At 36.9% G+C, this 14,039-nt stretch overlaps 1 protein-coding gene across 3 annotated transcripts in view; it reads right to left on the bottom strand.

Moving 5' to 3' along the window:
- The window catches only part of xrn1 (5'-3' exoribonuclease 1), a 56,796-nt gene that overhangs the window by 20,575 nt on the left and 22,182 nt on the right, over nucleotides 1–14,039 (bottom strand). For all 3 annotated transcript variants that reach the window (XM_062976632.1, XM_008106210.3, XM_008106208.3), the window contains exons 13-23: nucleotides 13,570–13,659; nucleotides 13,162–13,318; nucleotides 12,205–12,324; nucleotides 9,037–9,206; nucleotides 7,258–7,378; nucleotides 7,062–7,160; nucleotides 6,647–6,750; nucleotides 5,277–5,408; nucleotides 4,491–4,653; nucleotides 3,968–4,081; nucleotides 3,615–3,713 (exon numbers count right to left, since the gene is read on the bottom strand). In XM_062976632.1, coding sequence (XP_062832702.1) covers nucleotides 3,615–3,713; nucleotides 3,968–4,081; nucleotides 4,491–4,653; nucleotides 5,277–5,408; nucleotides 6,647–6,750; nucleotides 7,062–7,160; nucleotides 7,258–7,378; nucleotides 9,037–9,206; nucleotides 12,205–12,324; nucleotides 13,162–13,318; nucleotides 13,570–13,659 — 1,369 coding nt within the window. The remainder of the gene's footprint in view (nucleotides 1–3,614; nucleotides 3,714–3,967; nucleotides 4,082–4,490; nucleotides 4,654–5,276; nucleotides 5,409–6,646; nucleotides 6,751–7,061; nucleotides 7,161–7,257; nucleotides 7,379–9,036; nucleotides 9,207–12,204; nucleotides 12,325–13,161; nucleotides 13,319–13,569; nucleotides 13,660–14,039) is intronic.

The raw sequence follows: 14,039 nt of genomic DNA on the forward strand, positions 1-14,039 counted from the left end.
TGTGGACATTAATTCTGTGGGGTTCCTTGCTCAAACAAGAAGGCAATCCTGCTGTTGAATGCTGATTATAAAATCTTTACAAGCATTCTGGCAGCCAGACTTAAGAAAGTACTAAAGGACAGGATCAAAGAAGACCAAGCAGGATTTTTACCGGGTAGACACATGAAAGGGAACATTAGGACCATTTTGAACGCAATAGAATATTACGATAAAAATTCTCAAAAGGAAATAGCTTTTCTATTCCTTGATGCTGAAAAAGCATTCGATAATGTTAACTGGTTCTGCATCATGGAGATCCTTAGAGAAATGGACGCCGGGTTTTATTTCACAAATGCAGTTAAAGCAATATATTCCAAACAAACCGCGAGAATAATAACAAATTGACAATTATCCAGCAGTATAAATATTTAAAAAGGCACAAGACAAGGCTGCCCATTATCTCCGCTACTATTCATTATGACATTAGAGGTACTACTAGAATCAATTAGAAAGAACAAGGACCTCCAAGGATTAAGAATAAGAAGTCATTGCTATAAAACACGCGCCTTTGCGGATGATTTAGTCTGCCTGATAGAGGACCCCTTAAAACAGTTCGAATTATGGTGGGAGACAATTATGAACTTTGGGGAGGTGGCAGGATTAAAGATCAATCGGGGAAAAACAAAAATCCTAACAAAGAATATGTCGTAAAAGAACAAAGAGAATCTACAAAGAGTAACGGGCATAGAAGTAGTAAAAAAGACAAGATATCTAGGGATAGAGCTAACGGCAAGTAATGCGCAACTCCAAAAAAACAACTATGAAAAGAAATGGAGGGAGATGAGAGATAAAATGAAAAGATGGGGATTTCTCAAACTCTCTTTATTAGGGAAAATAGCAGCAGTAAAAATGAAGATTTTGTCTGAGGTATTATTCCTATTCCAGAATTTACCAATTTTGAGAACTATAAGAGGCTGGCAGAGAGAAATAAACAAATTTCTTTGGGAAGGAAAAAAAGCCAGAATTGCCTTTAAATATCTAAAGGATGATGTAAGGAGAGGTGGCCTGGGTCTCCCAGATCTTTTGTTGTATTATGAGGCAGCGAGCTTAAGTTGGGTCAGGGACTGGGCGAATCTAAAAGAGAGTAAAATTCTGGACTTAGAAGGATATGGTCTAAATAAAGGGTGGCACAGTTACTTGTGTAAAGAAGAAACTAGAAAGGAAAAGAACTTCAAACACCATTATATAAGAGCAGCGTTGATAGAAGTATGGGATAGGTACAAGAGAAGATTTTACACTAAGGTCCCGATGTGGTATTCACTGATGGAAGCAGAACATAGGAGGGAATTACCAAGGAAGAGATGGCTAACATACAGACAGTTGTTGAATGTAGGAAACCAAGAATATAGCCTGAAAAGATATGAGGAAATAAAACAACTGGAGCCATCAATGACATGGCTAAATTACTGGCAAATAAATGGAAGCTTTAGAGAGGACCAAAAAATAGGATTTGAAAAGAATGAGACCTGTTGGGACAGAATACTAAAATCGGATAGGAAATCTATAAAAATATTGTATCAACAGCTATTAATGTGGGATACGGAAGAAGAACAGGTCAAAGATGTAATTATAAAATGGGCAAGAGAGGTAGGCCACACGATTAACATGTCAGAATGGGAAAGAGTATGGAATAAAAACTTAAAATATACATACGCGGTAGAAATAAAGGAAAACTGGTATAAGACCTTCTATAGGTGGTACCTCACTCCAGACAAACTTGCAAAAATGAATAAAGGAAAAGGGGATGGCAAATGCTGGAAATGTGGGAAGCACATAGGAGATTTTATGCACATGTGGTGGAAGTGCAAGAAAGTCAAAAAATTCTGGCAGACAATACATAAAGAAATGGAAAAAATAATTCAAAAGAAATTCGATGTAAAACCGGAATACTTTCTATTAGGGATATTAGACTTCAAGATGGACTGCAACACAGAAAAACTCTTTACATATATGGTGACGGCAGCCAGGATATGCCTGGCCAAAGTATGGAAAACAAAAGAAATACCATCGAGAGAAAACTGGACTTTGAGGCTCTTGGACATCAAAAACATGGATTTATTTACTCAAACTCTTAAGCAGGATGGTGCCACAGGAAGAGAGACAAACTGGTCTCTTCTGAGTGAATACATGAATACATGAATAAAGAATACATGAATAAAGAAAATATGATCTAAATGTAATATACAGTAAGTAATTAACTTAGGACTTAACTGTTACTAAGGATGCCGCTACAATGTTTTGTACATAAAGGGTATTGTCATGCAAAAGGACCGGAAGGAGAACTAGGGGGGTTCTTTTTACTATGGTTTATTCCTTCTTTTTCTTTTTTTCTTTTTTTTTCATTTTGCTTATTGTCCAAGGTTTTTGTTTTGTTTTTTTCCTTTCTCTTCTGGTCTTTTTTCTATTTTACTGTATCACATGTACTGTAAAACGCATAAATAAAAGTTATAAAAAAAAAAAACAAGAAGGCATTCCTGCATACCCCAAGCTGATAGAAAGTTGGGACACGTTAACGCTGAAGACATTTAAAGCAGTTTGGGTGTGAGAGCATAAGTAGCATGCAGCCTCAGCTCTATTTGCAACATCTGGGGCCCGTTGTTTGTCATAATTACAAATAAGCCTTCTGCATACAAATACTTGATGTCAAAATATATGCATTCACTAAAATGTGGGAATAAATGGGGATAAACATCACTATCATTCACAGACACTGAAATTTGTGAGTTCCAACTACTGATAGGTTATTCATGTATGACTGCGAGATCAAATCAAACTTCTAAATATTGTAAAATACAAAATACTAGATCTGAATCAATCTTCATAATCCAAAATCCACATCAGGATTTTTGTAGATGTGCAAAAAATTTGTTAGCATTTGAGATTCATTACCTTATATATCAGACAAAGATTCTTATTCTTATTATTCATTTATTCTTGAAAATCAAATCTCCATACCAAATGATAAACAGTAAGTATTTTCTGTTTGGAATTTCCTAGTTGCAACTAAGTTAGTGACCTTTAAATCTAAGAAATTGACCATTAAGCAAATTCCAAAATCCAAAGTAACACTCTGGTGGACTGTTGACACGGGGAAGATATTGACATAATAAAGATAACAGCAATGTTTGATTTGCATGTTGTTCAATGACCAACATAGCTACTTCCACGTTTTTCAAATTTTTATCACATCAGTCTTAAATGAGACCCAACAGTTAATCTACAGTCACAAAATCTGTGTCAGAAAACTGTAGCCAAAATAAAAAGAATGATGGAACAAGCTCTGCTAATGAAGCCACTGGCCACTTTTTTCTCAAATAATAGAAAAAAATATATATAATTCTAGGTCAAAACCACCTAATGCTTTAAAAAAAAATCAAAGGGTTGACACAAACTAAAGTCTCTTACATGACCCCAACAATTCTTTGCATTCTAGCTTACATGTACATAAGAACTATGAATACAAATAAACCCAGTCAGAGAAAACAACTATGTGGTTAAAGATGTTCCAATAATCTATCAATTATGCTCCCGACAGGTCTTTTGTGAAATATGCAACAAAGCTAAAGAAGACTTACATGTTGATTCTGTATCAAGATTTCTAACTGAGGTTCACATGGAATGTTGAAAAGAACACGGATTCGACCCTCTGAGATGACATCTGAAGAATCCTGAACCTTAAAAATGAATACTTATAAAGTTACTCAAATGACAGACTTAAGTCCATTTCACTGAGGGAAATGTTCCTATACAAAAGAATGAATCCAACATAGAATTTAGCAAATGGAAGATATGTGCAAACTACGATGGGACCTATAGCTCTAGGTACCAAAATTCCAGTCTGGTTTAGTTATGGTTTGGTTAAATACATGATTTTTGGAAAAGGACTTGAAGAAGGATTTTGAAGGAATAGCAATGATTAAAAACTAACTTCTCCTGTGCAGCCATAGTAAGGTACTCCCAGCATGAAGACTGTACATCCAAGAGGGAAAAGATCATCCAAAGTTTTCAACTTGGAAAAGCGGGAATCAAAAGCTTTTATATCCTGTGTGAAAAAGTAGAAAATCTATCATCTAAGGTTAATTTATATTTATTAATTAGATGCACCAATGCAAAACAATGCTGTGCTGAATAAGAACTCACTCATATCTGACTGCTCACCAGGAAATACACAAACTGAAACACATTTTGAAAAGATCTAGCAAACCACAGAATTTACTATTGTTTTCCAATCCCAGTTCCACAACAGATTGTGAACCAGAAATGTTGTAATAGAGATACAGCACACTTTCATGTATAGCTCCTGGCATTAAGCATATAATTGCATCCTAGAGTATTCAAACATTCAAACTTAATATCTGAATCTGAATTTTACTACAGATGTTTTATCCTAGACTAGAAATGACACTAAAGGAAAACAACTAGGGGGAAAAAAGACGATTTTAGGAACTTGCCTTGACAACTGTTTGGTATGCAAAAGGCAGAACCTGCTTGGACCATTGCTTCTCCAAGTACACTTCACCACTTTGATTCAATTGGTATCTACGTCCAGTAAGTAACTGAGCATATACAATGGCAGATGTTTCGTTAATGATAATTCCTTTCCTTTTTTGGTAGCTGGAAGAAAAAAAAGGATTGCACAACAAATTAAAAGGGTGTGTGCTCTTCTTAAAAAGGAAATATAATTTGTCTCAAGTTTTGCTACCAATTTTAATGTCATTACTCCATAATAGTAAAGTAACTAAGTTTTGTGCAATTAGTTTTCAAGGGAATATCTCATTCCTTAATGACATAAGAATCTTCATACTAGGTCTCTGTCACCACCATATAAACCATAAGATCCGATAGGTATTATTTATTTAAATTACAGTGTATTTTACTCCTGTTTAAAAATAAAAAGGATTGGACAAAGACATAAACAGCTGTCAGATATACAGATTTTCATTCATCTGTATTTATAAGGATAAAACTACAACAGATGCTATCATGTGAATAAAATGGCTATTTCAGTTTAATGTCCACTACATGCACAAGTGTTACACGAGCATGGGAAGTAAGCAAATTATTTTTTTCCCTGGATGGCAGGGGATTACTGGATGGCTCTTGTGACCTCTTCCAACTCTATGAATCTATGATTATATATCACATAAAATTACAATGTATTTTTAAAGGAATTACTCATAAAACTATCTTCCCTTACAATGTAGCCCACTGAGAGATTAGCATGGGTAGAAACTTACTGTTCTGAAATTCCCTGGATATCTTTCTTCCATAAATTCTGTTCTTTATCTCCAGCATATGTTATTTTAGTTGGTGGCACAGCATTTCCCATGTAGAGCTTCTGTGTTCCAGGAGGCTCCTCTAAACTAAACCTGAAATATAGGCATTAAATACATTAAACATGTGTCTATTTCTAGATCAGTAATATTTAAATGGATTTTTATTATTTCTCTGAAACTGACTTACAAGACTTTTTACGCATTTATATAAAAATCAGAAATGTACTTTCTAAATTTCTATTTTTTTAAAAAAAAACATGTGATTTATTTCAAATAACTATTGCTATTACTGAAACTAGCAGATATTCTTCAGGCCCCCTCAATTTTATATAGATTAAATGCCTTTTCCCCATTATCAGAGAAGAAAGTAACACAGGTACCTCACTTAACAACATAGATGGGTTCCTGGGCACTTCAGCTTTAAAATAAATTCTGATACTGGAGCAGAAATAATGTAGGGGGAACAAGGATAGTTTATATACCATGAAAGAAGAGTAGTTAAATGTGCTTCACCAAATTTTTTATTCAAAATTTAATAATATTTACACATGAAATCAGCAAGGTCTAGTAAGTCCTATCTACATAAACAAAACATTGCGAAGCTTCCAGAGATCACCTGAAAGACTCCTTCGCTAGCCTCAACTTTGGTGGACAAACTTCTAGATCTGTTTTGGGCTTTTTTAATGACACTAAGGTGGTAATTAGTGAGGCAGACTTATCTTCTTTCCTCTCTCCTCTCTATTTTGTTAGGAATTCTGTAGTATAATCAGTAGTATAATCATCTAGAAAAGAATCCCATGCTTCCTCAACACAAGTTCTGTTATAGTGGTTCTCAACCTGTGGGTCTCCAAGTGTTTTGGCCTACAGCTCCCAAAAATCCCAGCCAGTTTACCACAGGTTGAGAACCACTGTTCTATTATAATGCTGATGACACTACTTCCAGCTAGAGCAGACATGAGCAAACTTGGGCTCTCCAGGTTGTTAGAAATTGTAGGAGTTGAAGTCCAAAACACTTGGAGGGCCCAAATTTGCCCATGCTTGAACTAGAGGTAAGAGAAGTAGAAAAAAAAGAGGAATGGGCCAGTGTAAGGAAAAAAAGTGTAAAAAGCATCACTATCAGAGGCATTTACTCAAGTATGCTTGTAATTAAGTTTTTGCTCTTCCAAAAAGGGGGGGAAAGTTCCAATTCCCAGGGTTTTAATACGGTTATTTGAAAGATTACTATAGCAGACATTATTATTCTATGATCATGCCGCATAATGTTTTGCTTTTTAAAGAAGAGACAACTTCAAAATCAAGAAAGCAAGCAGTGTTCCAAAGCAGGCTCTTACTTTGTTTCACCATCTGATACAACAACAACTCTGGCTTCTTCTAGGTGTGGCCAGTTAACAAAGACAGATTTGCCAAGCACTGAACTGGCTATATTTTCTATGTTCTAAATAAACAAACAAAAAAAGCAGTTCAAAATAAATACATGGCAAATTTTAAAGCATTTGGCTAGACAGCATCAAAAAGTTAACTGCAGTTAAATAGTAACTGAAACTAAGGCATCAACCAGCCTACTTGGATAGAGACCCTGATCAATATATTTTCAAAATGCTTCCTGAACTACTAAGAAGTTAGAAGTACTTAGTAAAGACACTGAAGTGGGCAAAAGATAAAAAAATATCAGTTTGAACTGGGCATTCTACCACCTCTCCAAAAAGAAAACAACACAAAACAAACTTGAAAGTGAAAGGCACTAACCAGTTCCTCTGAATCTTCTCTAACCATAATTTCCAAAAGCATATTTTCTCCATGGCTGCTCTGCTGAAAGACTTGGACCCCATATTTCTTAAGATAGAACTAGGATGGGAGAAGAAAGACAGTACACATAATCAATAGCTGCTGCAGAATGAGTATTTGACATAAAGTGTCCATGTTAATAAAAGCAACACTTTACCTTATGGGGAATGTGCTTCAAAGTAGGAAAACCACAGAAATACACCTTCTCCAAATCCAATTTGGTTATTTCATTATGGGCTATATCTACAAGCCAAGCATCCAAGGATAAGATTTTATACCTGCAAAGCAAGAGCACATGGTCAAAACATTTTCAATTTACATGGACATGACAATACCACCAACAAAGAAAATAATCAAACACGGGAAATATATATAGGAAAGAAATGGCTGGATTTCAAAAATTCAAAGTAAAAGACAAGATACAGGGGGGAAAGGAGAGAGGATTGTGGAAATTAATCCATTCTGTGTGAACAAGAAAGAAAATTAACTAAAAGAAGGGGACAATGATTTCTGAAGAAAGAGCTAGGTGTTATGTGACTAATGTCTTTGACTCCAGGTAATACAAAGGCAAACAAACCTGCTCTGTGTAAATTGCTCTTCTGTTTCCCAGAGAACGTAAACATTGTCTTTAAAATAAATGTTTTAAAACATTGTGCATTACAGTTAACAGAAGCTCACAGAAGCATACTGTCCATGTTTGTTTGTTTGTTTATTTATTTATTTTGCAACACTTCTATCCCGTCTTTCTCGACCCCAGAGGGGACTCAAGGTGACTTTACACATAGGCAACTATTTGATGCCTTAAAACAATGCAAAAATCAAATAAGCATTTTAAAATGGAATTATAAAATATATTAAAATATTTAAAAATATTTAAAACAATACCTTCACTACTAACCACACTACCCACAATCGTAATCCAGGCAGTTCCAATAGTCAATTGCACAAATTCCATATCTATCTATTGCACAAGTTCTCCAAAGGCTTGATAATAAAACCACGTTTTCACTCTTTTACAGAAGGTCAGGGGGGAGGGGGCTAATCTAATATCCCTAGGGAGGGAATTTCACATCCGAGGGGCCATCACTGAGAAGGCCCTGAATCTCATTCCCACCAGTTGCACCAGTGAAGGAGGCGGAATCAAGAGCAGGGACTCCCCAGACGATCTTAAACTCTGAGATGGTTCATAGGGGGAGATCTATTTGGATAGGTAAACTGGGCTGGAACTGTTTAGGGCTTTATAGGCTACAGCCAGCACTTTGAATTGTGCTTGGTGGCAGACTGGCAGCCAGTGGAGCTGTCGTAACAGGGGGGTTGTGTGCTCCCTGTACGTCACTCTGATGAGAAATCTGGCTGCTGCCCGTTGGACCAATTGAAACTTCTGAACAGTCTTCAAAGATAACCCCACGTAGAGTGTGTTGCAGTAGTCTATTTGGGATGTAACCAGAGCATGGACTACTGTGGCCAAGTTTGACTTCCCAAGGCGCAATTGGAGCACAAGTTTTAATTGTGCAAATGCTCCCCTGGCCACTGACAAAACCTGAGGTTCCAGGCTCAGCGATGAATCCAGGAGAACTCATCTTCAGGGTGAGTGTAACCATGTCCAACACAGGCTGTAACCCTATATCCTGTTTGGCCTTACGACTGACCAGGAGGACCTCTGTCTTGTCTGGATTCAATTTCAATTTGTTCGCCCTCATCCAGACTGTCACAGCTACCAAGCACTGGTTCAGTTCAATAGGCAGAATTCTAAAAAGACTATCAGGTACATGCTGAAGATTCTTATTTGAACACTTAAATATATTAACCAATTTCTTACTAGATAATATGAAATAGCAACAGCTTATATTGCTTTCAACCAATACGACTTTGAAATTCATTTCCTTATAAAACCCCAAAAAAGCATAGCTGTAGATAAATGCCCTTTCAGTCTTACCTGGTATGGCAGTGTTCTATGGAAGGGAACTTCTCTGGCCATGGTGAAAGGTACTGGAAATCTATATCTTTATCATGTAAGTACATTATGCATTCACTGTGCCTATTTCTTTGTCTTTCTTCTGTTGTCAATAACTTGTTGCAAGGTTCCATTGCCTCTAACAATTGTTTCTAAATTAAAAGATAGTAGTAGATGCATTGCACACTTTATATCTTAACAACCACAGAGTTACAAAAAAGTGTAAAAATAAATATTGGGCTGGATACAGCCTTACTTAAAGTCAGATGTCATGGAAAAAGCCTGTATGTTAATGTGCACTGTGTTTTATCAAATGCCCGAGGCACCGCCCACCAAAAAAACTCACCCACCGGCCCTCAACGTGGCACCAGAGAGGAGGGAACAGCGAGGCCTGCACAGAGCCCCCCTCCGCCGCCCTCCGGAAAGGCCTGGCCGGAACCGAGGCCAAGGGACGCGGCGAGGAGAGGGCACGGTGGGCAGACCTCCTCCCCGGCCACCCTCCTCCGGGGCCTCCTCCTCCTCATTGTCATGAGGGAAACAAAGCCAGGAGGGAGGAAGGGAGGGGCCTGGCCCACGTCGCCCTGTCAAAAAGGCACACCGACGCCACGGAGGTATGGAGGGGTGGGGGCCAGAAGGAGGAGGAGGGGGACGTAGGAAGAGTTCTCCCTCAATTACTTTCAGTTTCTCCTCCTCTACTCCTCACTTATAATAAAAACAATCACAACCACAAAAATAATAATCAACACCTTCACAGGCAAGAAGCACCCAGGCACTGAAGCTGCAAGGCCATTCAGTGCTAATCAAACTCGCCAATGGCAACATTCACACTTCCCCTCCAAACAAATAACACAGTACACTCTCACTTAGCTAAGGTTCACTTATCCAAGGCAGTCTACCATTTAGTACTCAATGTTTTGGAACTAAATGTTGCAATGTTTGGGTGCTACATTCGTAAAAACAGTAATTAATACATAACATTACTATATATCGTATGTAATAATTACTGTGGTCTAATAAGAAAACATAACAATAGAATCTCTAAATTCAGGACACAAACTACAAAACAACACTCAAAAGACAGGGAAATTCCAGACAGGGGAATTCCAGACAGGAAACGATCAGGCCCAGCTAACACCTCTCAACAAAGGATTCCCTCAACCACTAAACAGCCAGGCCTCGAACCTCCAAGACCATTCAATACAAATCAAGGTAACTAATTGCAACATTCATACTTCCTGGACTCAGACTATTCATTCCTATTCGACCTGGCCAACCAACAATTCCACAAGGTGGAAAGCACCCAGGCTTCAAACCACCAAGACTACTCACTCCTCTTCAACCTGTCAAACCAATATTCCCCTACATAAAAAAACGCTCATGTTTCAAGCTATCAGGCCATTCCGTTCCATTCAACCAGCCCAAATAAGGAGGCCCCTATATAGAAAGCGCCCAGGTTTAGAAGCAGTGATGTTATTCAGTGCAATTCCAATTGGCCACAGCAACGCGTGGCAGGGCGCAGCTAGTATACACACACACACACACACACACATATATACATACACATATATACACAAGAATAAAAAAGAGAATCACCTTGCTTTATATATTTGTTGTTGCATGAAACACATTTCTTTTACTCTACACTAAGTTTTACCTAGCTAACTGATTTCCAATAAGTTTAGAGCAAAAGATAAAACCCAGGCAAAATTAGGCCGTTTGGACATATTGTCTTCTGCTCAGTACTGGCCTCAGATATACAGGTTAGCAGCCTTTGAGCCTCTGCTCTTTCCCGTAGAAGGTAAAACTATATTCTGAAAGGAATATATATATATTCCTCGGCACCACCAAAAACTCACTATCAGCGACTGCACTTGTCCTATAGGTTTAGCGTTTTAACTGACATTGCCCTCTAGCCCTAATTTTATTATTGTCCTTGCACCTTTTAACTAGCCTTGCCGGGAGGTTCTATGCACAAGCTCGTACCCTCTGAATTCCAGTATTTATTACTGTTCAGGCTTTTGATTGTTGATGTTTTTATGTTGTTTTATGTGGTTATAAGGTTGTTGATTTTACTGATTTGTTTTTAATCTATGTTTGATTGGGCTTGTCCCCATGTGAGCAGCCCCGAGTCCTTTCAGGGAGATGGAGGCTGGATACAAAAATAAAGTTATGATGATTATTATATATAGTTAAGTATATCAGACTGTTTAATTCTTGATTTGTCAACTCATTTCTCTAACATGGCTTTGAGAAATAAGATGGGAGTGGCTCCCATTGCTGCTGTTTCTACGGATTTCAAACTTTGCCCAGCAAAAAAATCTTGTTCTGATTGTATTCGATTTTACAATGTTTACTTAACCAAAGTTTGAGCACATGGCATGGCAATTCCCCTTATGAAGATCTATAAAAATATTATCTGCTTATGCCCAATGGTAGCTTCCTTTTGGACAGAAGTGACTATTCAAATTAATCTCATTTTACTATCATCCTTGAATTTTGCAGGCCTACTTTTATTCTATAATTATTTTCTCACACCCTGAAACTTAAATTTTGATAAAAGGAAATGGATTCTTGAAGATCGTTTAGGGGCTAAAAGAAATATATATTGTGTGTGTATGTGTGCCTGAATAATATTCAATGATTGAGGACCTCATGTCATATTAAGCATTTGATTGTGTAACAAACAATTGATTTTGTATCAGATGTATCATATCAGAATTCACATGGATACATATTTGGATATGTGGTCATCTTTTCTAGAGATTTGTGCATAACAGTTTCCTAATGTTTATTTCCAATTTTTGTTATTTTTTGGTTTCTTTTCAGGGAACTTTTAGCCTATAGAAAACAGGATTTAGTGTTACCTGTGAGAATTAAATTCTAGACAGATGTTTTTTATATAAAATGTATTTCCTCCACCATTTAAGATAAAAATAAAAGCATGAACTAGTATTTGGGGATAAATCTGTAACATTAAATATTTCAGCTTCCCTTCGTCTACATATTTAATGCCAGCTCTACTATGACCTTATTCCAAGTGAAGAAAATATCTTTCCCTGCAGGAAGAACTGGTACAGATATACATTTTTTTTAAAAAAACAGTGGCAGTCTGAAAAGTCATCTCAAGATAAAAAATGACAATTTTTTTACCTCATCAATGAATGGAATTAATACCACAGCTTCCCATTCTTGTTGCTTCCCATTCAAATCTGTTTTAAATTCTGTTGGATAATAATCAATAATGGGAGAATCTTCACTGGTCATCAAATGCTAAGAAAAAAGAAAGCCACAATTCAGATGATATTTTAAAAAAACGTGAAAGCTAAAAACTTGAAAACAATGCTAACAGAAGCAAAATAGCCTTAAACACCAGAAATACCAAAATAGAAATGAAGAAATACATGAACACCTCAATTAACAAAACCTCTGATGGAGCTCCTTTTTACAAAGTCTTTTCCTAGATTCCCCTTCTTCCTTGTCCTTTGTCTAAACAGAAGCTTTTAAAGCAGCATCAGCATTGGAATGGTGGTAAAGCAGGGCTTGAAAACACATAGCTTTTTGATGTCAGGTCGCCACAGAATCCCTCACTACCCGTGAAGGAATGCCAAACAAAAAGAAAAGAGGATAGCAGAGAAACTTGTGTCTCCAGCTAACTTTAGAATAGAATAAAAAACAAAAAAGTGTGTGCTTGGCTACTAAAATGAAAATAAGCAGAAAAGTGAAGATTGGTGAAAGAATTTTTTTTTGTTATTTTGAAGACTTCATTTTTTCCTGTAAAAATTGTTAATTCTGTACAAAAGCTTGTGGAACTGCTTTTAATTTTTGCAATAATGTAACCCATCCCTATTCAAATATTTCATTTTTTATTCTAGCATCAAATTTTCTGTTAAAAAAGTAATCTTCATGAGCACATTTACTGTGTTGAGAGAAACCTGTATTCAAAATATGAGGCAAATAACTACCTCCAAAGGTATTGTGTTAAAGCACTCACTGCAAAAAGAATCTAGGACATACAATGCAGGATAGTATGACTGATAATCAGTTTGTACAACAGAAATATAGTGTATGAATGATATGTATGTTTCTTAGAAGTATCACACAGTTTACCTGGTAGCATTTTGGAAGTAAATCCTTGCTAGCTGCTGGCAATACTGCAAGAAGTTGTTCAAATGGCATGAACGGTTTCTCTAAATCCAAATAAATCTTCAGGTCGCCTATTTTGCGAATATCAGAGAGATAAGGTGCATAATGGTAGGGATAGTACCTATAAGAAGGGAATGTGATATTTTACTTCTTCAAAATAAACAAAAGCACACACACACATATATATATTACAAATAAATTCTAATACTCTGGAAGCAGTGAAAACTCCTGAAATAATGACCAGTGTTATCCAGGATGCATTCAAAAACACTGGTTGGAGTTTCCTGTGTATGTCATGTGGGATCAAAATGTTTAACACAAAATACATTTGACCTCAAACGTGACCTGGAGTCTCCTTTGACAACAACTTACCAGCTCCATGACTGAACTCCATGGTAGTAGTAATGCAAAATCCATTGTATTGCCTGAACATAACACTTCGCCTGGTCTGCCAGAAAGTCACTGAAGCAAAAATAAAAAGATCATGTTTTTATATTAAATATTCTTCTCTTATCTACATATATAGAAAGTCAGTGTTTGTATGTATGTATGTATGTGTGTATGTATGTATGTTTGCGGCTGTGTATGTGGCAGCTTTCTGAATGGCTGCCACTTCCATAGGCCACTGTGACCGCCAGGAATGACGGACCTGGCCCAAACTTGGCACACTTAACCCCCATGACTCATTTTATGTCCTGGTGCCATTTGGGGGATGATGGACCACAGATGATGGGATTTGCAGTACTTTCAATTGCTTCGGTTTCCGCAGACCATTGCGACGCCCACCATTGACAGAACGGCACCAAACTTGGCAGATAGAACCCCCATTATCCCCTTTACAT

The sequence above is a fragment of the Anolis carolinensis genome, chromosome 3 (assembly GCF_035594765.1).
Source record: "Anolis carolinensis isolate JA03-04 chromosome 3, rAnoCar3.1.pri, whole genome shotgun sequence".
NCBI lineage: Eukaryota > Metazoa > Chordata > Lepidosauria > Squamata > Dactyloidae > Anolis > Anolis carolinensis.